Genomic DNA, 21472 nt, shown 5'->3' on the forward strand with positions numbered 1-21472 from the left:
AAGAGCTTTCTGTGAGCAAATGGATGTGAATTCTTAGCCAAGATAGAAAGTGGGGAGGTAGTGAAGTTGACATATTTGGCAATGTCAGAAAGGCGGTTCCCTTTCTTCGCCCTTTACTGAGCCCTTTTAAGGTTGACACAGTGCCTTAAGAGGCTAACACAGAAGGGTAAACTAAGTCTCCATAAAACCCAGAGAAGAGATGGTAAAACTCCTCTTTGGATCCTGTCTGGAGTCACAGCTGGAAAAAAAAGTTTTAATATAAAATTTTTTTATAAAGAATGAAAATGAGCCTTTTTCCCTCCCTTTCTTTTTAGGCAAGCTGTGGATTTTCTAAGCAACGAGGGACACATCTATTCCACTGTGGATGATGATCATTTTAAATCCACAGATGCAGAATAATTGGACCTAATTGGTACGCAACGTATTTTCCAGCTGGACCTATTTTCTCAGTCTATTGTGTCCAGCTGTGCAAATGTTTTTCAACAGTTGACTTCTAGAAAGTAGGTTTCATCCATAAAATGTCTCAATTGACATCATTTTGAAACTTACTGCTCTTCCGTTATTTTGAAATTCAAAGTGAGATGGGCAACTCCTAAGGGTGTGAGCCAAAGTGGAATTTCTTAAAAGAAGTTACAAATTAGGTAGTTATAATACCATCTGGATAGATGGAAGTGGAAGAGGGATGCTGCCAATAGAGTTGGGCAGTATTACTTAATACTCAGGAGTCTCTATTCCTAAAATATTACCTGTTGAGTACAATTAGGGTCTGTCAGCAGAGAGCTAGCCAAGAAACCTGCTAACTTCTGCCTGGTTTTGTTCCCCATTTTGGTTATGTGGTGTTACTTTCAGAATTGCACTTTTCTTCAACTTGTCATGGCTGCTGCCAAGTGTTTTGATAAATACGAAGTTCTAGAGTCGTGGCCTCGTGTGGCAGAGGAGAGAAAGAAATGTCACCGTGTTTTGTACAAAATAAGTACATCCATATGTTTAATAAAATAGTTATATTATTGTAGTAACTTGTGAAGACATTCTTATTTTTCTTTTTAAGTTAGTATAATTACTACCTTATCTGAGACAGTATAGCATACTCAACTTGGATTTGACATCGTGGCTCTCCTGCTTTTTAGTTAAGATCTTGAGCAGGGTACATCAGCCTCCATTTATGAAAAGACAAGAATGTTTATTTCCTTATAGGTTTGTGATGAAGATTGAATGAAATAAAGTTTGTAAAGCATCTAGCATTGCCATTAATGAGGGTTCTAAAGCAAACCTTAATCTTGACTCTAGCAGTATATGATCATGTGACTGATAAAATACCTACCATGTCATGTCACCTCAAGATGAAATTCTAAGAGGCCTTGGCTATTTTTTGGCCAACTTAATTAGCTCCTTTTCTTGTGGGAGAAGAAACTAGTTCCAAGATGTTTCTGACAATTCCAGACCGTAAGCTACTTCTTGAATGAAAGAGCTAATTCTGAGTAAGTTAATGCGGTGTAATTTGCAAATAAAAGTTCTATAATTGCTTTAACTGTGTTTCTAAATGAGATCTAGCAGCTGTGTGGAGAAAGCTCCACCACCCTGGTTTATAACAGTGAATAGCAATCTGGCTGTTATTTTGTATACATGCAGAGTAGTTCCTATCTTGGGAGCAGACAGATGTTTAAAAGTCAGTCACCAGTATGTCTATTTGTTTCTTGATTGTTTCCTATAAAGGACAGTGAGCTAAAAATAGGTTTAAAAAAATCATACATTTGAATTCAGAATGCATGATAGGGTACTTTTATGGGTTGTGGACTTCTCTTTCTAGTTATCACGCTTGTGTCCTCAAATGGGCAAGGCATAGCCCTGGTTCTGAGTGGAAGTCTATTTGTCTCTTTTGATTTTGAATATGAGGATTCAACAATTAGAAACTATTTACTCAGCCCTAGCCGGTTTGACTCAGTGGATAGAGCGTCAGCCTGCGACTGAAAGGTCCTGGGTTCGATTCTGGTCAAGGGTACATGCCCGGATTGCAGGCTCGATCCCCAATAGGGGCCGTGCAGGAGGCAGCCAGTCAATGATTGTCTTTCATTGTTGATGTTTCTCTCTCTCTCTCTCCCCCTCTTTTTCTCTCTCTGAAATCAATAAAAATATATTTTTTAAAAAAACACACACAAACTACTTACCCATTAATTCAGCAAGTGTTTATTGATCAGGCACTAGGAATTCAAAGCAAAATAAGGAGATTGGCATCACAGGACTTGCTGGTTCAGCATTCCCAATAGCACAGAGTAGCTGCTCAGTGGCACTGAACTCCCTACCATCTTGGCACTTACACGGCCTCACAGGAATTGTGTGGTTTCTGAGCACTACGGAGGCCTAACCACAGGCAGCCCATTCCTTAGCAGAATGAAACCCCAGCCTTCGTCAGGCTTCTGCTTCAGCAGGAGGCATCTGCACTTCAGGTGTATGTGGGCACCTGGGATGTGCATAGTGTTCTGCTAGCACATGAGACAGCATGAACCAGGTTCCTGTGTGACCCAGGTTCTTAGAAATTACCAGTGTCATAGCCAAGCAATGAGTCTAGCCTGCTCTCCATAGTCTCTCTCTAGGTATACAGGTAGGAAATTAGGTTCCTTGAGAAATAGTATTTTACTGGGCTTAACTAAAGAAAGGGCAATAGGTCCTGTCCAGTTTGCTCAGTAGTTAGAGCATCAGCCTGCAGACCGAAGGATCTTGGTTTTGATTTCCGGTCAAGGGCACGAGCCTCGGTTGCAGGTTCCCCAACCCTGGTAGAGGTGCTTGCGGGAGGCAACCAATTGATGTCTCTTTCATGTCGATGTTTCTCTTTCTCTCTCCCCTCCCCCTCTTCCCTCTCTCTACTCTCTCTAGAAATCAATGGAAAAAATATCCTCGGTGATGATTTAAAAAGTAAAAGAAAGAAATGCCAATAAGAATTAGTGTCTGATGTGAATTGGTTTTAAAAAATGCAGTTGAAATTCAGAATTCATTGATAAATATTTGTAAGCATATATCCCCAGCTTATATCCATTTATTTAGCAATTATTTACATCTGCTACTATATTAGTTATATGTTACAAAACATTCACAAATATAAAAAAGGACATTAAAAATATGAAGGGGTGTACTAATAACTTCGGTATCCCAGTGTATCACCTTGTGTACTCGGGGCATGGGTGCTCACTTTGGAGACCACTGCTCAGGGAATTGCTGTCCCCATGAGAACGCCTCCCCACTGCCCAGTGGCTTATTCCAGAGGTAAAGAAGCCAAAGCACCCTGAGGGGGGTGTCGCTTTGGTCCATTCTCTGCTGACCTTCATTGCTCTGATCAGACATGCACAGTTGTGATTTTCAAACATGTTTTCCTTTTAAGCCTGGCTTTCCCCATTGTGAAATTTTTTCATTTCTCATTTGGCCACTCAGAAATCCCCTTTTGTAGGAACTGGTAGCCCACTTCTCCGTCCGTTCTCCCCCCCCCCCCCCCCCCCCCCACACACACACCTTTTTTTGTGATTGTGCTAAATTTGTTGCCAAGCTTAAATGCGAAGTGAAAACTATTGGTGTTTTGCATGTGGCTTGGCTCCTAGGGGCTCTGTGCCCGGGAGGAACTTTTCTGTCTCACTTTGTTGCTTATTGCTTGTCCAGAATACTCTTCCTCAGGGTCCTCCTCTGCAGTTTAGATTATCTCTCTGGAGGAGGGCATGAGAACCGGGTGGGGGGAGATGAGGATGGGGTGCTAGCTACTTCACCTGGAAAAATCCATGCAGTGGTGGGAAGGCCAGAAGGCCTGGGAAGGGCAGTAGGTCCAGACAGCCCAGAGGGGTGAGAGCAAGCAAAAGGATGACAAACTCAGGTGTAGTTCCTAGAATCCAAGAACTGGAAATTTGGCCCTCACCTCAGCTGGAGACTCAGATCACCTTGTCTGCCTCCTGTCCTCTGCTGACCATGCTGGTTAGTTCCAGGAAACCAAAGTCCCACCACTTCAGGAGATGAGGCTTCTGGTCTTCCCTACTGAACAGGCCTACAGTGACCTTGGAAGCTGAGTTAATCAGATGATTCCATGGCTAGGAGACAGTGTGGACATGTGGAAAGAATATAGGTTTGTATTGGTCAGTAATAATGATACATGTTTATCAAGTGTTTATTATGTCTCAAGCACCGTGTTAAATGCTTTACAAAAGTTAACTGATTTGATTCTTAAAACAGTCCTGTGAGGTAGGTAACTTAGTTTTATTTTACACTAGAGGCCCAGTGCATGATTGAATCATGCACGTGTAGGGTCCCCTACACACTTTCGCTTTTGATCGCGGGGGAGCTGGGTGCCTGTCCGCTGGTGCCGGAGCAGACAGGCACCCAGCTCCCCCGCTTTTGATGGTCCGCGGCGGGACGTGAGCTCGCTGCCCCAGAGGCCCCTTCTGTGCCGCAGCACAGCCATGGCGCAGACGCTGATGGCGACATGAGCTCAGCGTCCTGCCGGCCCAATCGGCCACCCCGAGTCCCGCCCCCTGTGCCTCCCGCTGGCCCAATCATGGGCGTAGCGGAGTGATGGTAATTTACATATTACCATTTTATTAGGTAGGATGTGAAGAAAGTAAATCTTAGGTTAAAATAACTTGCTCATAGTCATAGCGGATAGATGGTGAGCTGGCATCCTAACCCAGGTTCGTGACCAGTCTGCCTCCTGAAACACTTGATCACTCAAGCTTGTTTCCTGATCTTGAAAATCAGGCTATTATCTCCCTCAGAAACTTGAGGATTTAAATAGGTTTGTAAAGGATCTGGCACACAGAATAAGTGATGTCTTGTCATTTTCCCAGGAGCTCAGGTGTCCTTTTTATTTTATGGTCTTGAGTGAAATCATCTTGGGTAATCACCTACAGCTGTCATGTGCTAGGCGCTGCAGAGAGGAGGAAGACAGTCCTGGTATCCCAGGAGCTGAGAGCCTTGGCAGGGGAGAGGGAGGAAGAGGGGAGCAGGAAGGGGGCCAAGGGGGTGGCAAACATAAAGGGCTCAGTTCAGTGTGATCAGGATTGAGTCCCCCTTTACCAAGAGGCAGGAGTCACGGTGCTGCCATCACTGAAGGTGGTAGTTTTGATTCCTTTCTTACCGACCAGTGAGGCAGCTGGTATAGGGGACACAGGATGGAGTGGAAACGAGCTGGCTCTTCTGGACACCAACACTGAGTCAGGACATCAAGTGTAGGGGCGAGGCCCAAACAAGCCAGCCCTCTGGCAGAGACCTAGAACCCGAGGGAAGCTGGGACTGTGTCCATCCCGTTTCTGATCGGTCCCACAAAGCCATTCCCTGTCCACGGTTTGGTTTCCGGGAGACTGCCCAAGGTCTTCTAACGGCTTGTAGCATTGGCTGGGACGCTGGACTCCCTAAGAAGCAGCAGTCAGGAAGCGTGGTTCCCCCGGCATCTAGAGGGTTTTCCGGAAGTGCTCAACTACCTCTTCGTAATCGTGGTCGTCGTTATCTGCAAAGGAGTCCAGGTCAGTGAGGCTCTGTCCTTAGCAGGCTCCTTCCCCTCTTTACCACTTTAGGGCACACTTCCTCGCCGGGCAGGGAAGGGCTGGTCTGAGTGCTCTAAGGTTCTTGCTAGCCTGGAAACTATAAATTCTTCTGACTGAACACTGCAGACATCCCCCCTATATGCCTTGGAGATGGAGGGAGTGTGTTGAGAGAGGAACTCATTTTCCTTGCCAGGGCTCTGTGCAGACAACAAGCAGGAACTGGGCCCAAAGTCACTTCCATCAGGAACCAAGGCTGGGAGAGGGACAGTGGGGATCCTTCAGCCTAAGCCTCCCCCCTCCCTCTTCTCCCCCCCGCCACCCCCCATATAGGCTTGACCATCCAGCTGGGACCTATTGGCAGGGCCTTGCTGAATGTTTGGCCAGCAGCCTCAGAGGGTCAGAGTAGGAAAGGTAGAAGGGAGGACAAGGGTGAATAGGGGCTGACAGGGCTTACCTGGACCCAGAAGGTGGGACTTGGTGGGCTTCAGGCCCTTCTTGTTGGCAGAAATCTTGCTGTAGGTATTGGATATGCCCTCTGTGACTGCTGGCAGGGTTTTCATCTTGAGTTTGGGCAACAGGACGGGCCGCTGCTCTGCTGGGGCTTGAGAAGACTAAGTGGGAGAAAAAAGCAGAAGTCAGCAGGGTCCCAAGAAATAGAGCAGCAGAATCCATGAAATGTAATTTCCTTCAAACATCACTTCCTCTGTTCCCTTCTCTACCTCCTTTTCAGGGTAGGGCTTCTCAGGACCCCGGGGATTTTGCTATAAGCACATGAAGTATTCTTCAGCAGGGGAGAAAGGGGCCAGGGTGAGAGGTGATACGATGAGAGGCTGGAGGCAGTATCCACATGGGAGTTTGGTCACCTGTTGCTGAAGGGGGAAGAGTCACAAAGCCTCAGAACGGAGTGCCAGGGCTGAGGAGTCCCAGAAGGAAGAGGACCTTATTGAACTCCCTTGTGCCTGATACTATATGCATATCTGCTCATTTAACCCTCAGGTGACCCTCTGAGTAGTTGGTTCAGTCCCCAATTTACACTTGAGGAAATGGGCTCAGGGAGAGAATGCCATGTCAGACCTCACACGGGGACCCTAGCTGGACCAACACTCGGGCCCAGACCATGTCTGTCACCTAAAGCTGGTGCTCTTTCCACCACACTGTGCTTTGGAGAACATGTATAGCTCCCTGATGAGCAAAAAGAATACTAAGACCCAGAGAGGAAAAGCTGCTGGATCAAGGACGACAAGCAGGAACTGGGCCCAAAGTCACTTCCATCGGGAACCAAGGCTGGGACAGGTCAACAACGGCCCCTCTTGAGATATGACCTCTTTCTGGAAGGCAGCTATGCTCACCACTATACCACCAACGCCGACTGACCTCTTTCTGGACTGAGACCCAGCATCCATTTTTTTGAACTTTCTACCCACACAGTGCAAACTACGAGCAGAGCATGGTAGTTAGCTGTTCAAGCCCGGTGGTCAGACCCCATTTTAAACCCCCCTCACCTCTTGCTAGCCAGGTGATCTCAGGTAAATTACCTCCCAGCACTCTTATTTTCTCCTCAGTACAAAGGATGTCAGTGGCCACCTCAGAGGTACAACATGAGAGCCAGGTGGAGCAATGCATGGGTGCCTGCCATAGAGCAAGCACCCTGCAGGTAGCAGCTAATGGAACAGTGAGTGATGTTCTCTCAGGTTCACTGATGAGGAAACGGATGCTCGGAGTCCAGGCCACAAAGTGAGTAAACTGGGACTACAACAGTCTTTCTGTCTCAGTAACTGGTTCTGTCCCCCTTATTGAGATTCCGTTTCATTCAGTTCAGCACTCCCTGGCATTTCTCTGCCCACTTTGGAGTGGGTGAGGTCCCTGCACCCACAGAACTCTCATTCTAGCCAGAGAGACTCGGGTATATCTAACTGAAAACTACGTGTGTGTGTGTGTGTGTCCCGACTCCCAAGCTACATCCAACATGCAGGGTGAATACACAAGAGGGAGGACTCAGTGGCCAGGAGGAAATCTGAGCTGAGCCTTGCCTGTGAGCCTGAAAGAAAGAAGATGCCTGGCTAAAGGGTTGGTGTGTGTCAAGTGCTGAGGCCGGAGTCCTGGCATAGTGAGGGAGCGTCTGGAGCCTCTGTGGCTGGAGTGTGGACTTCAGAGTGGGTGGGGGAAGGTGGGCCTGGGAAAGTGAGACTGAGGTCAGCTTAGAAGGGACCCTGATGCTATGTTACGGGGCCTGTATTACCCCCTGGCAATGGGGAGCCACTGGAGGTTTCAGAAAATACGGCCAAAACCCATTGGTGACCAGGGAAGGAGTAGGAAGGCAATTCTGACAGCAGTGGAAAGGGTCGAAGAGGCTGCTGAAACAGTTTAAGTGAAAATCAAATCTTGAACTAGAGTGACTTCAAGGGCAGCAAAGAGGCAAAGCACAGTGACCTTGCAGTCAGTATGCTTACGCTCCAGTTCAGGCCTCCTGTTTGTTAACTGGCTTGGGGTGAACCTCAGGGTCTGTGAGTCACTTTCTCAACCATAAACATGGTAACCACGCCAACGTCAGGATTGTGAGGATGGAGTAAGAATAACAGGTGCAAAGTGTGCAAGTTTATAAACTGCAAGTGCTAGTTGTAAGAGAAATGGGATGCTAGACAGAGAATGGCTGGACTTGCAGTGACCCTAACAGGTGAACCCACCCCGCCCACTTTGGTGGTGCTGGTACCTGGCTGCGCTGTTTCTTCTGCCCACTGAGGCCCTGGCGCTTCGGGGGCCTGGGTGGGGGCTGGCTCTCAAAGGCAGGCAACTTCCGCAGGTGGTAATAGAAGACGTCCGTCAGCTCCTCCACGGTGGCCACGGGGAGAGACCCGGCTGGCCGGCCTGGCTGCTCCTCGGCCTCCACAATAGTCAGGTCCAGCCACCGGGGAGGAATCTCAAAGGACATTCCAGGCTCAGAGTCCAGGCTGACCACCAAGAAGGGTTCCATGATCTTCTCCTCCAGCCGCAGCCCCGGGAAGAAGGTCAGAGGGTCAGCAGGGTGGCTGGTGTCCTTGGTCACCACCTTGACCTCACAGGGCAGTGGGAACTGGGCAGTCAGATCTGCCAGGCTGTAGCGCCGGCCATCACTCATCTCCTCCACGAAGCCGCAGGAGAAGTACAGGGGCAGCACAACCTGTTCTTGGTCCTCTGCCTCCTCTTCACACTCTTCCTCCTCAGCCTGGTCACTGAGCCGACGACACACCAAAATGTCTATGCCCCTGCCCTGAGCCTCGTGGGCCTGACCAGACCCCACCACCTCCAACCTGTCTCCCATAGTCAGCGAGGTGAACCCAGGGATCTCCATCTCATCCCCCTCGCAGTCCTGCATGGCCACCACCCGGAGAGGCTGGCCTGGCTGGAGAGCGCTCAGGATGTCGTAGGCCGTGGAGAACTCTCTGGGCCGTCGCCGCAGTTTACCCTGGTAGGCCCCAGAGACCAGGAAGTATCGAGGCATCTTTCGGCCCTTGGATGAGGCTAGGACCCGCCAGGGTGGCGAAGCCGGGCCATAGATGCAGAGCCGCTGGCCTTTCCGCAAGGAGTTCACCCAAGGGCTGAGGAAGATGGGGGGGCCGTCTGGAACTTCCAGGATCTCTGTGGTCAGGGGGAAGGGGCCTCCCCGCGCCAGGACCTCACTCAGCAGCAGCGGTTGGATGAAGTGGATGTGTTCAGAGGAGGCGGTGACATCCTCCACGTCGACCTCCAGAGTAGAAGGGATGCTGACGATGGTCCTGCGCACTGTGGAGGAGAAAGGTCAGCTCAGTGGCATGGCCACACCCACCTCAGCGGTGCACCCTCCACCCCCAGCAGAGATCTGGGCCAGCTGACCTCTTTCCTGTTCTTTAAGTTATTTTAGAAATTATTAAACATTTATGGAAGTAGAGAGACTAGTATAGTGACCCCCTCATGTACCCAGCTTCAACACTGAACTCAAAGCTCATCTTTAGTTTCTGCTCCCCTCTATCTGTTCCCCTCCACTGAATTATTTTGAATCAGAACAATCTTTGACTATTTCAGCCCCTAAAAGAAGGGATGGTTTGAAAATTTTAAAGCATAACCACAATGCCATTACCACACTGAAATAATAATGATTATTTGATAATTCCTTAATACAAAATATCCAATCAGTTCAACCACTTTTAAAATTTTAATTGAATTTTTTTTATTAATTGAATTTTTAATGTAATTTTATAAGCTGCCTTTCCAAGTCCTTTCTGGATTTAAATAAAGAGATAAAACCAAATCAAGAAAAACACTGACTAAATGACCTTGGGCAACTTGTCTCCTCCCTGGATTAGTACCTGGAGAACATAAACTCAAAGGGTGACTGTGATTATCAGGCAAACTGGCCCACCCACTGTGTTGTCTGATCTATCCCACATAGAAGATGGAGCCGGCATAGCCTCCCATTTTGCAGATGAGAACACTGAGGCTCAGAGGGGGTGGTGATGACTTCCCTCAGTCACATTTTTGGGATTTTTGCTTTGTGCTATATGAGCTGATAATGGGTTACCTGAGCTGCCTCATTATCCAGCACAGCCTGCCAAGCCCTCCCACCCCACCATTAAAATCCCTGGCCTGCCGAGATGTGGTCTCTTATTGCCCAGGGCTCCCTGGGAAAGAGCTAACTTCAGTTCCTGAGGAGGAAATGCTCAAGACGAGCCTGAAATATCTTTTACGGGAAAGAAGACAATCTATTCCAGACCACTAAGGCTTGTCAGAAGGATTTAGGGGCCGATGTGAAACAGCTTCCATGGCTCCCCCTGGCCAAGCTGCGCTCACTGAGCTTCCCATAAGATTAACCATTTCAGTGGATTGAAACACTGAAAACATTTCGTCCCTGAGTTCAGAGTGATAAAGAAGAAAAAACTGAATCACCCATTGAAGGATGTTGAGGAGCCAACTCGTTCTTTTACAAACTAGTAAAAAAAGGATTTCTTAGTCTCAGTGCAGGCTGGTGGCAGGGTTGGTGAAACGAAGGTAGAACCTGGCCACTTGGAGCCTGAGGAGGTGAATGGTCCCGGGACCCCTGCATATACAAACACAATGTCCTGTAGTTCCTGCAAACTGGAACCAAAGAGGAGATGAGGGGAGTTTTCTCTTCGTGCAGTTTCCCATGAAGACGGAATGACGGGATTAAAATATCACCATTGCAATTTCTAATGAAATCATGAATCTAGGCAGTGGTCATCAACAGCTACTCACATTGTGTTATTTGAGCTCCACCTCATGGCAAGGCTGGTGCTCAAGTTAGTCAGATGGGTGGCAGGCACAGAGCCACGCGTGGATTCCTTGCCCCACACCTCGCAACCGTGACAAACTGCCTCCTGCATCTGTTCAGGCCTCTAGAGCTAGGTGCCTGTTTGCAGGTGAGCAGAAAGAGCACGCCGGAGGCTGCTATCCCTAGAAAAGTCTGCCTGCGTGTTTCCCCCTGGCTGGCATGCAGGAATGTGGATTTGGGGAGGGCCCCACCCTTTCCTGATAAGAGTGGGTCACTGCCTAAGCTGCACAAACAGCGTGGCTTAAGCTGAACACCTGCTTTCCTTCCGGAGTCTGGAATCTTGGTACATGCTAGGCAGAGGATGCCTCCGTGATCAGGCGCAGTAAAAACCTTGGGCGCCGGTTCGCTAATGAGCTTCCCTGGTCTCACGTGCTGTCACAGTTCAGTGCTGGAGGAATTAAGTGTGCCTGTGTGACTCCCCGGTGTCCTCGGGCTTCTCCGCCTGTACGGTCCCTGTGCTGACTGTGCTTTGTGCCCTTTCACTGGAATGCATTCGGCTGTGACTGACTCACCCGACCTGGGTGGTCTTGGCCAGACCCAACAGGAGAGTCAGAGGTCAGAGCAGGTTAACACTCCACAGGGATGCTGGCAGCAAAACCCAAAACGTGAAGAAGCCTGTAGCACAAATGGCCTACTCCCCGCAACAGAAAATTACAAGAAAAATAGAGAATAAAGGGAACCTATAGCTTAAAAGGGACTTAAAAGACATAACAATCAACGGCAATGTTGTGGACCTTATGTGGGTCCAGAGGTGAATAAACTAAAAAAAAAATTATGAGCCCTAACCAGTTTGGCTCAGTGGATAGGGTGTCAGCCTGCGGACTGAAGGGTCCCAGGTTCGATTCTGGTCAAGGGCATGTACCTTGGTTGCGGGCACATCCCCAGTAGGGAGTGTGCAGGATTGATATTTCTCTCTCATTGATGTTTCTAACTCTCTATCCCTCTCCCTTCCTCTCTGTAAAAAAAAAAAAAAATCAATATAATATATATTTTAAAAACAATTTTAAATAAATAAATAAAAATTATGAGACAGTGGAGGAAATTCAAACACCAGGTGGGTATTATCACCATGTGCTAGGAGTTATTGTTCTTTCTTTTGATGATGGTATTGTGTCTGTTAAAAAAAAAGTCACAAGCTTCTGGTCAGGATGGTGGCATAGGGCCCTGATCGGGTAGCTCAGTTGGTTAGAGTGTCATCCTCATACACTAAGTTTGCAGGTTTGATCCCTGGTCAGGGCATATACTAGTACAAGTATCAACTGATGAATACATAAATAAGTGGAACAACAAATCAATATCTTTCTCTCTCTCAAAATCAATTAAAAAAAAAAAAAGATGACATAGGTAAATGCGGCACTGGAGTCCTCCCACAACCACGTCAAAATTGCAACTAAACTACAGAACAGCCATCATTTTGAACCATCTGAAATGTAGCTGAGCAGAAGTCCTACAACTACGGATATAAAGAAGAAGCCGCATTGAGACTGACCTTGTGCCTGAACGGCTGGACAGTGTGCAGGAGAGTGGGGAGCTATTTCATTTGGAACTGAGCGAGGAGGCGGAAGACAGCCTCCCTGAGACGTCTGTTGTGACCAGGTGGGGTGCAGTGAAAATAGGTTACTACTGAAGAGGATGATTACAAAGAAGGAAAAAAGTATGTACCCAAACTCAAGCAGTTTACCAAAAATTTAAAAAGTCAAAGATTTTACCCAAGCACTATAATATTAAAAAAAAAAAAATAGCAATGACATTGGGCCAGTCTCCATTCTAAAGCATCAGTCCAGCCCTGTCCAGCATGGCTCAATGGACAGAGTGTCAGCCCACGCACTGAAAGATCTCAGGTTCGATTCCCAGTCATGGAACACATGCCTGGGTTGCAGGCTCGATCGTGCAGGAGGCAGCTGCTTGATGTTTCTCTCTCATTGATGTTTTTCACTCTCCTTTCCTCTCTCTAAAAAATCAATAAAAACATTTAAAAAAATAAAAAATAATAAATCATCAGTACAATCAGAAAACAGGAGTTGTTATCCAACAGAAGTACAAAGACATGAACGTCTATGTAAACCCCAAAAAGCGAATGATCACCAAAGCCAGAGAGCAGCTCAAGCTTCCGGAAGTGCTGATCGGTATCATCCATCGGACCAAGTGGAGCTGGAGAAAAACTGGAAAACAGGCTGGGGAGAGCCTGTGGTGCACGGCCAGGAGGACCTGCCATGAGCATGGTCAGATATGAACTGGTAAGTGCTGCTGCTGCGTCCTGTTAGCTGAGATGCGTGGTTAACGATTCCTTGTCAGGAAGGTGATCCAAACAGAATCCTAGCCAGGGTCTCAGCAGATTAAGGACTGCTTGGTGGAATTGTTAAGCGTGGTGTACTGTCAGATAAAGTGCTCTTAAACACTTCAGTGTCTTGGGGGAGAAAAGTCACATTTTAAAATAGAGACACCTTTTTTTTTTTTTTTAAAGAGATACATATTGGAGTATTTTCAAAAGAAATGTTATGATACCTGGGGTTTGCTCTGAAGTAATCAGGTGAGATGGGGTGGGGAGAGAGGGGTTGGGGAGAGATCAAACAGGATCGATAATGAGTCGACAATTATGATGTTGGGTAATGGGGTCATGGGGATTGTTATATTCTTCCCTGCTTTTGTAATGGATTGAATTTTTACATAGTAAAGTAGGGTTTTTTGTTTTGTGTTTTGTTTTCTTTTAATATGTCTTTATTGATTTTAGAGAGAGGAAGGGAGAGGGTAGAGAGATAGAAACATCAATGGTGAGAAAGAATCATTGATCCGCTGCCTCCTGCACGCCCCCTACTGGGGATCCATCCCTCAACCCCAGGCATGTGCCCTGACTGGGAATCGAACCAGTGACCTCTTGGTTCATGGGTTAATGCTCAACCACTGAGCCACACCAGCTGGGTGTAAAGTAGTTTTTAAAGATTTTTTTAAAACGGCAAAAAAAATCCCCACTTGGCTCTGTCGTCTGCCAGCAATCCCGACTAATTGCTCTTGGTAACTGCCCGAAAGCCGAACCTCAAACCTGGCCTCCAGGGAAGAGGCCAGGTGCCATTCTTCTACCGCTCTCTGCTCAGGCTCGGCCTCGGACTGGACACCAACCCTGCGCTGCATGCTGCCACCAGCCTGTCCTGAGCGAGAGCTTGTGCGCCGCCGGGGCTCCGCTCAGTGCCCTGTCACTCCGACAGAAGGGCCGTGGGAACAATCCTGCTCTCCCCAGAGGCGGGAAAACACGTTTCTCTGAGCAAATGGGCAGGTGTCTCCGGTCTCTCTGACCTACTGCTAGTACCTCACAACCCAACTTCACCCAATTTCATAAAATCCCGGGGCCTCACTCTCAACTTACCCTATTTTCCTGTCTCCTTTACACCCACTTCCCACTCGGATAATCTATTCTGTAAGCCACCTGGAGTCCCTAGACTATGGGCCGGGGTCCTCCACCAGAGCTGCTCCCCAGGGCCCTCTTTCCCTCCCCCACCCCGCCCCCACCTGCCCCGACCACTCACTGTGCATGATGGCTAGGATCTCATACTGGGGCCTCAGGATCAAGGAGCGCCAGGGGCAGGCGGGGCAGGTGAGCAGGAGGTCCCTCAGGGCCAGGGCCTGCAGCAGGGTCCGAGGGGCACCGGTCTCCAGTTCCCAGAAGGGCCCCTCCGTGGACAGGGGCAGGTGCAGCACCTCCACCCGGGTCTCCGTGCCCAGCACACAGCGGGCGGAGCAGGTCCCCAGGTACATTTCCAGAGACTCGAGCATGAGCGGCTGCTCCTCAGGCACCGCCAGGGCCTCGGTGTCAATTCTGCGGGTCGACATGAACCAGATGGGCAGCTGCTTGGAGCTCTGGGTGACAGCGGAGTACAGTTCCTTCAGGGTTCCATAGCTCCGGGGGCCGGTGAGGGGGCTGAAGAGGCCTGGGGGGCACAGCAGAGGGTGTCAGGGGGCAGGCCTGGGTTGGGTCCAGGGCTCTCTGCACCAGGCCTCAGTCTGGCCAAAGAGAACCCGGATTCCCCCGAGGACAGATGCCAAGGGCAGGCCAGCATCTGGATACCCGGGCCGTAGGGTTGAGAAAGGGGAGGCAGCAAGTGACCACGTGTGAACGGACAGCGAGGGCCGAGTGGAGATAGTCCCTCTGACGCACAGGCAGGCAGGGGACAGACAGAGAACAGAACGGGGACCTGTTCCCATAGACACACTGACAACTGCCACATTTTCCTACCTCCCGACCCCACCTGCCTCTAAGTTTGCCAACTTTGCCTCCAGACACCTCACCACGGCTCCAATGCCACACTTCCAACACCTGTCACCCACCCTGGGGCAGCGCCATTGTCCCTCTTCCCCAAACTAGAGACCGAGGAGCCTCTGGCCAAATGAGCTCTGACATCCCCCCACCCCCGCCTAAGTGTCCGCCAATTCTGGCTGCTCTCACCTCTCTGCCCCTCCCCCACCCCATCCAATCTTGCCGCCCGACTGCCCTAAACCAACCCCTCATCTGGACATGAGTCCTGAGACTTTCCTGCCCAAACACTCAGCAAGCACCCAAGCTAGGGAACATCGTACAGACCCGGACTGAGAGCCATTCCGCAAAAGCACTGGTCTGGACTCTCCAAAACGTGGGTGTCAGGACACGGAAAGGCTGAGGAGCTCGCCCAGCCCTAAGGAGGCTAAGAAACAGGACGGCTGCCTGCGCTGTGTGATCTGGGACTGGATTCGGGATCAAGGGGAAAAACTCCAGAGGCTTTATTAGGGCAGCTGGCGAAATTGGGATACAGACCTGGTTAGGCACTAGTGGTGTATCAATATTAAATTTCCTAGATCTGATCATTAAACTATAGTTTTGTGAGCCTATGTCCTTTTAGGAGACACACTAAATAATGGGGGTAATATTTAGATGTAAATGGCATCATTTCTGCCATTTACTCTCAAATGGTTCAAGGAAAATATATACATAAACACATACATATATAGTGACATGTTCATATGTGTGTGTGTGTGTGTGTGTGAAAAGAGAGGAAGGGAAAGAGAAAGCAAATGTAACAAAATGTTTAGCAATTAGTGACTCTGGATAAGGTGTACAGTAGTTTTAGCAAGTCTTCTGTAAATTTGAAGTTATTTCCAAATAAAAGCAGAATCCTCAAATACAAAACAACACAATATCACTTTCATATTTAAAACCCTCACTGGCTCCTCAGTGTCTTCAAAATAAAGACCTAAACATGTCTGTGCCTCTCACAGGCCCCTTCGGTCTGACTCCCGCCACCTCCCCCCCATCTGGAACACACACCCTCACTATCCCGTTGGGGCGATCACAGTGACTCATACTGAGAAACAGCTCCGTGCCAGGCCTTCATGCATGGCAGCTCATGCAGGCAGCTCATCTCATCCTCACATCGCGCCTGAGCGCCCCCGGCACCGAGGAGGAAGCCGAGGCCCAGCGCGGTCAGGGAAACGGACCACGCCACAGCTGGTGGTTGCAAAGCGGGATTCCCGGCCGGGCTGCGGGCGTGAGCATCGGGCCCACCGTCCACCACACTACACACTTCCCGAAACAACAGCCACATGGGGTTTCTGGAGCCCCAAATGTGCACATGCTACTCCCTCTGGCTACTTCTTCTAGGACTCCTTCCTCCAGCACGGGGCCACCTCCTCCGGGAAGCCTGCCCAGACCCCTGAGGCCGGCCACTCCCGCCAGAGCCCCCTCTACACTTGTGCCTGTTTCTGCTGCTCTTTCTCTCACTGCCATCGTGGTAGTTCACCCCCCGCCCCCCGAGAGAGCGCCCCTGGTTCATCCTGAACCCCAGCCCCCAGCACAGAGCCTGCCACACAGAGGTGTCAGTAATATCCAGTAAGTGAATGTATGAGCGAACACAGAGACAGGCACGTGGACAAAGACCTGGAACAGAAGAATCCCTGCCGAGATGTGATCCGAGAGATGGGCAGGGAGAGGGCACAGCCAGGCCAGGCTCAGGCACAGACCCCCTGAGGGCATCTGAGCCTGAAGGCTGCTGGGTGGCCTGCGCGTCGCATGTGCCAACCCAGAGGAGTGGGAGTGCGTGCTGGAGTCGGCAAGCCCACGCGCGTGTCTGCAGGTGTGCCCAGCAAGGTGTGCCCGGAGGGTGCCAGGACACCCGGGGAGACAGAGGTGCCAACCTTACCCTTGAAGTTGGGGTCCAGCTCCATGGTCTGGCCCGTGCTGGGGTTCTCACAGACAACCTTCTGGAGGCGAACCTGGGTGACCTTGATCAGGTCCCCTGTGGACAGGCAGCACTCATTCCCACAGACCTCGTAGACGGAACCTGCGGAGACACAGCCTCAGTTTCCCCGTTCAGCAGGGGCCAAGCGCTGGGCAGCCTGTGCCCTGTGCTCCCATCAGCCCTGCCCCGTCACACCTGTGCACACGCGTTCCTGCTGCCAGGAATGCCCTGCCCTGACTTTCCCTGCCTTAGGCGGCGCGAAGGCCGCCGTTCCCTTCGCGGGATGCACCTTCTGCGGCACATCCTCTGGCCTCTGCACGCCCCGCGCCTCCTGAACAGCGCTCGGAGCAGGCCGGACCCGCTTAGCGCCACGGCAGCGGCACAGGCCTGGCCTCTCGTGAGTAAAACCGGTGCCTGCATCCCCGCAGTGCAGGTAGCTCATCAGGCCCAGGCCGGGGCGGTGGCTTCCCACGGACACGCAGGGCCGAGCACCCACCGGGTGCCGCCTTCTTCTTCAGATGAGTTGTTTTCCAAGGAAGCACAGGAGGAAACGAGGGCCGCCGGCAGGGTGGTCTGTGGCAGGGTCCTGGGGCCCCGTAAAAGCAGTGTCTGCGACATGGAGATCTCTCCCACACCGAGTGCCCAGGCTCTGCGTCCTGCTGGCGACCGACAGCAAAGTCCAGTGGGGCCAGCCCTGAGGCCATCAGACCGCCCCCCCACACACACACCGCAGCCCGCAGGGCCTGCACACAGCCCGGAGAAGCTGTCAAAACCTCTTTCCTGGTCCCGGGAAGTGCACACGGACTCACAAGCACACAGTCCGACCGCGGTTCGGGCGGGGGAGCACAGCGCTGCATGTGTATCGTTGCGTGTAAGCCCATGTAGTCCTCGGAGGACAGGCAGCTTCCTTCCCCAAATGATGGAACTGAGCCTCGGCGAGGCTGCAGGGTGGCCCGGGGTGACAGGTAGTAAGAGCCTAACTGGGATTGAGTTCAGGGTGTTTGCCTCCAAAGCTGCAATTCCCAACCCCTCCGAGCGTCTGGGCCTGCGCCATCGGCATCGCCACCTTCCTCCACACGCACCCCGCCTCTTACCCATCTGCTGCTTATCCTACCCCAACGCTGGTCACTTCCCACCACCGGCCGAGGCAGAATGATGAAACCCAGGGTTATGACACCCAGCGAGCAGGGGATGTCCGGGACAGAACAAACAGGGCCGGGCGCCTGCAGGAGCCCCAGGGGTAGAGCCAGGATTTGAACCCAGATCCGTCCGATTCCCAAGTGGCCTATGTCTCACCCTCGGCCCAGGGCCCATGGGCCTCAGAGCACTGACTGTCCGGGAAGCCGCCGGGAGGGGACAGAGAGGGACGGGACAGCCAGGGCACCCTGAATTCATGTGCTCTCTAAGGAAGGCGCCCCGGCCCCACCCAGTGGCTTGGTTCCCTCTCTCCACTTTCTCCTTCCCCGTTCCGTCTCCCACGGCTCCTCCCTCACCCGGCACCGCCGAGTTTCCCATCCCCCTCCACCCGTCAGCCGGGCCTCTGGCTCCTCAGGTGTAACCGGTGACTGGGCCGCCCCGCCGTGCACGGGGCGCCAGGCGCCCGGCCGGTGAGCGGACGTGCGAGGAGCGGAGCCGGGAGGGCTCGGACCGCAGCCGCGCAAACCGAGAGCTGCCGAGCCGCTCAGACCGCGCGCCGCCCACTGCAGCCCCGCAGGGCAGGTGCGCCGGCGGGACGTGCGGGAGGTGCAGACGGGGTCGGGCAGTGGGAGCCACAGGAGCGGAGGGCTGACTGGCCCGTTAGAACCAAGTCCGGGCGCCCCAATGCCGCGGCCGCACACCGGACCCGGGCAGCCGTCCCTCCCTTCCCCCGCCGGTCAGCGGTCCCGCCGGGCCGGCTCGGCTCGCCCACCCGGATGTCTGAGCTACCCCGCTGGAGGGTGGCCCCAAACCACACAGCTGGGCGGCGGCACGTCGGGGTTCGGGGCTGGGCGCACTCTCCCGGGTGCCTGGCGCCCCAGCAGCGCCTCTGCCCCCCACGCGGGGGGAGCCGGGCCAGGCGGGCCGCGGGGGCGGGGGGCGGGGGGCGCGGCCCTGCACTCACCCTGGAAGTAGACGCCCGAGCAGACCCGCAGCACCCGCGGCAGGGAGGCGGGGTCCAGGGCGCAGACGAAGTCCTGCAGCGGCACCGGCTCCATGTCCGCGAGGCTCGCCGGACGCGGACCGAGTGGCCGGCGCCCGCGCTCCGGCCGGAGCCGCAGCCCCGCCCCGCCCCGCCCCGCCCCGCCCCGCCCCGCCCCGCCCGCAGCCCCGCCCCGCCCCGCCCCGCCCCCGCCCCGCCCCGCCCCGCCCGCAGCCCCGCCCCACCCCGCCCCGCCCCGCCCGCAGCCCCGCAGCCCCGCCCCGCCCCGCCCGCAGCCCCGCCCCGCCCCGCCCCGCCCCGCAGCCCCGCCCCGCCCCGCCCGCGGGGTAGCAGCCGCGAGCTCTTGTGCAAGCCTTGTCCCTCCCGCCGGCTTCCGCTTCTCCAGAACGGGGCGCGGTGCCCGCCTGTCACGGGGGGCACAGATGGAGGGTCCGGAGCTCGGAGGCTCTGGGTCAGTAAAGCAGGTCCCGCGGCTGCAGTCGTCAGCGACGGACCCCGGACCCCGTGGTGGAAGGGGACGCGAGGAAGAAGCCCCAGAGGCCCCCTCCACCCACCCCCGTACCCCCTCACCTCCGCACCCCCCACCCCACCCCCACCCCCACCCCGCCCCCGGTTACACGAGGAAACGCGCCCGCCCGGTGTGGTCCTGCGTCTCACAGGGGAGACACGGCCCTGCCCTTTGATCTGCGGGGGAAGATGGGGAGTCAGGTCCCTGAATCCCTCTCCGGACACTCCATGGTCCTCTACCGCCCGGACTCCCCTTCCCAGGACGCTCGTGCCCTTTGCACAATTCTAGTTGAAAAGTCTTCCTTGGCCCTGGCCGGTTTGGCTCAGTGGATACAGCCTCGGCCTGTGGACTGAAGGGTCCAGGTTCGATTCAGGTCAAGGGCACATGCCTGGGTTGTGGACCCGAACCCCAGTGCGGGGCGTGCAGGAGGCAGCCAATCAATGACTCTCTCTCATCATTGATGTTTCTATCTCTCCCCCTCTTTCTTCCTCTCTGAAATCAATAAAAATATTTTAATAAATAAAATGCCTATATTGAAGATTTTAAAAAGCTTTACTTTTAAAAAAGCCTTCCTTGGGCTAAAGGGAAATGTACTTAGGAGAGAGTCCAATCTCTTCTCCTGACCCCACAAGAAGAGAGAAAGTTTTTCCATTTCCCTGGCCCTCGGGAGTCAGATCCACAGAGGTTCAGATCCTAGCTCCTTGTCTTGTTTGTTATATAACTTGAGGCAGATCACTTCGATTCTCTGAGTTTTGGTTTCCCCATCTATAAAATAGGGGAAAGAGTCTTCGCTTACTTAGCTGGTTGGAAGGGCGAAATGAGATGATGTAGGCATTATGCACTATGCTTTACTTCACTTTTTCTCACTACAAAAGTAATAGATGACTTCTAATCAGAAATAATAATGGAAGTTTAAAATAAAAAGGAATACACCCCAATTAAAGACATTTGACAAATAAAAAGAGGACAGGCATTTTTTTTCCCACCACCAAAATATATTTACTTCTAAAATTTTGCTGTGTTTCTTTCCACTCTATTCTGCCTCTGTGTGTGTGTTTTACAGTAAAGTTGTAAAAATAGTAGAGATGTCCCATCAATTCCTCAGCCAGTTTCAAATTCCCCCAATGCTACCATCTCACATTATCATAGATTCAAAACTAAGAAACCAACATTGCCGAATTACTGCTAACAAAACTGGAGACTTGACGTGGATTTTATCTGTGTTTGTGTTTTCTGGTTCCGGTACCCCATCCAGGATTCCATATTGTATTTAGCCATCATATGTCCTGTCTGTAACATGTTGCCAAGCTTTCCTTGTCCTCACAACCTTGACAGTCCTGAGGAGCGCTGGCCAGGGGTTTTGCAGAATGTCCCTTAGTGTGTGTGTGTGAGTGTGTGAGTGTGTGTGTGTTTGTGTGAGTGTGTGTGTGTGAGTGTGTGTGTGTGTGTGAGTGTGTGTGTGTGTGTGTGAGTGTGTGTGTGTGTGTGTGTGTGTGTTTTCTGCTGTTTTCCTCATGACCAGCCTGGGGCTGTGGACTGTAGAGGCGGGTGCCACCAGGATGAGGTGCTCCTCTCCTCACATCCTCTCAGGGGGCACGTGGCCTCCCACGTGACTTCTCACTGTGAGAGTAACCTTTATCGCTGCTCTAAGATGGAGTTTCCAGCTTTTTCCATGTGAAGTTGCTATTTTTCCCCTCTCCATACCCTGTTGTTTGGGAACAAGTCACTAAGTGCAGACCATAATCAGGGAGAGCCAAGCTGTACCCCTTGGAAGGAGAGCATCCAAATAAATTACCTGGAATTCCT

The 21472-nt window shown here is 52.0% G+C and overlaps 2 protein-coding genes across 3 annotated transcripts in view; one reads left to right on the forward strand and one right to left on the reverse strand.

The window, feature by feature from the left end:
• Positions 1-4369, forward strand: part of RPA2 (replication protein A2) — a 19788-nt gene extending 15419 nt beyond the window's left edge. The window contains exon 9 of the mRNA XM_079776508.1: positions 315-4369. Coding sequence (XP_079632634.1) covers positions 315-399 — 85 coding nt within the window. The 3' untranslated portion in view covers positions 400-4369. The remainder of the gene's footprint in view (positions 1-314) is intronic.
• THEMIS2 (thymocyte selection associated family member 2) lies at positions 4370-19250 on the reverse strand. 2 transcript variants are annotated; one of them, XM_079776507.1, is made up of 6 exons: positions 19120-19250; positions 16980-17120; positions 14337-14738; positions 8224-9272; positions 5968-6124; positions 4370-5476 (listed from the first exon to the last, which is right to left on the reverse strand). In XM_079776507.1, exons 1-6 carry the CDS (start codon positions 19211-19213, stop codon positions 5421-5423), a joined length of 1899 nt encoding a protein of 632 aa, XP_079632633.1. In that variant the 5' UTR covers positions 19214-19250; the 3' UTR covers positions 4370-5420. The 2 variants fall into 2 exon arrangements, with proteins under 2 accessions (XP_079632633.1, XP_079632632.1); XM_079776506.1 differs by lacking the exon at positions 4370-5476 and adding an exon at positions 5492-5766.
• Positions 19251-21472: the final 2222 nt, after the last annotated feature.

Source organism: Cnephaeus nilssonii (genome assembly GCF_951640355.1).
Source record: "Cnephaeus nilssonii genome assembly, chromosome: 7".
NCBI classification, from domain to species: Eukaryota; Metazoa; Chordata; class Mammalia; order Chiroptera; family Vespertilionidae; genus Cnephaeus; species Cnephaeus nilssonii.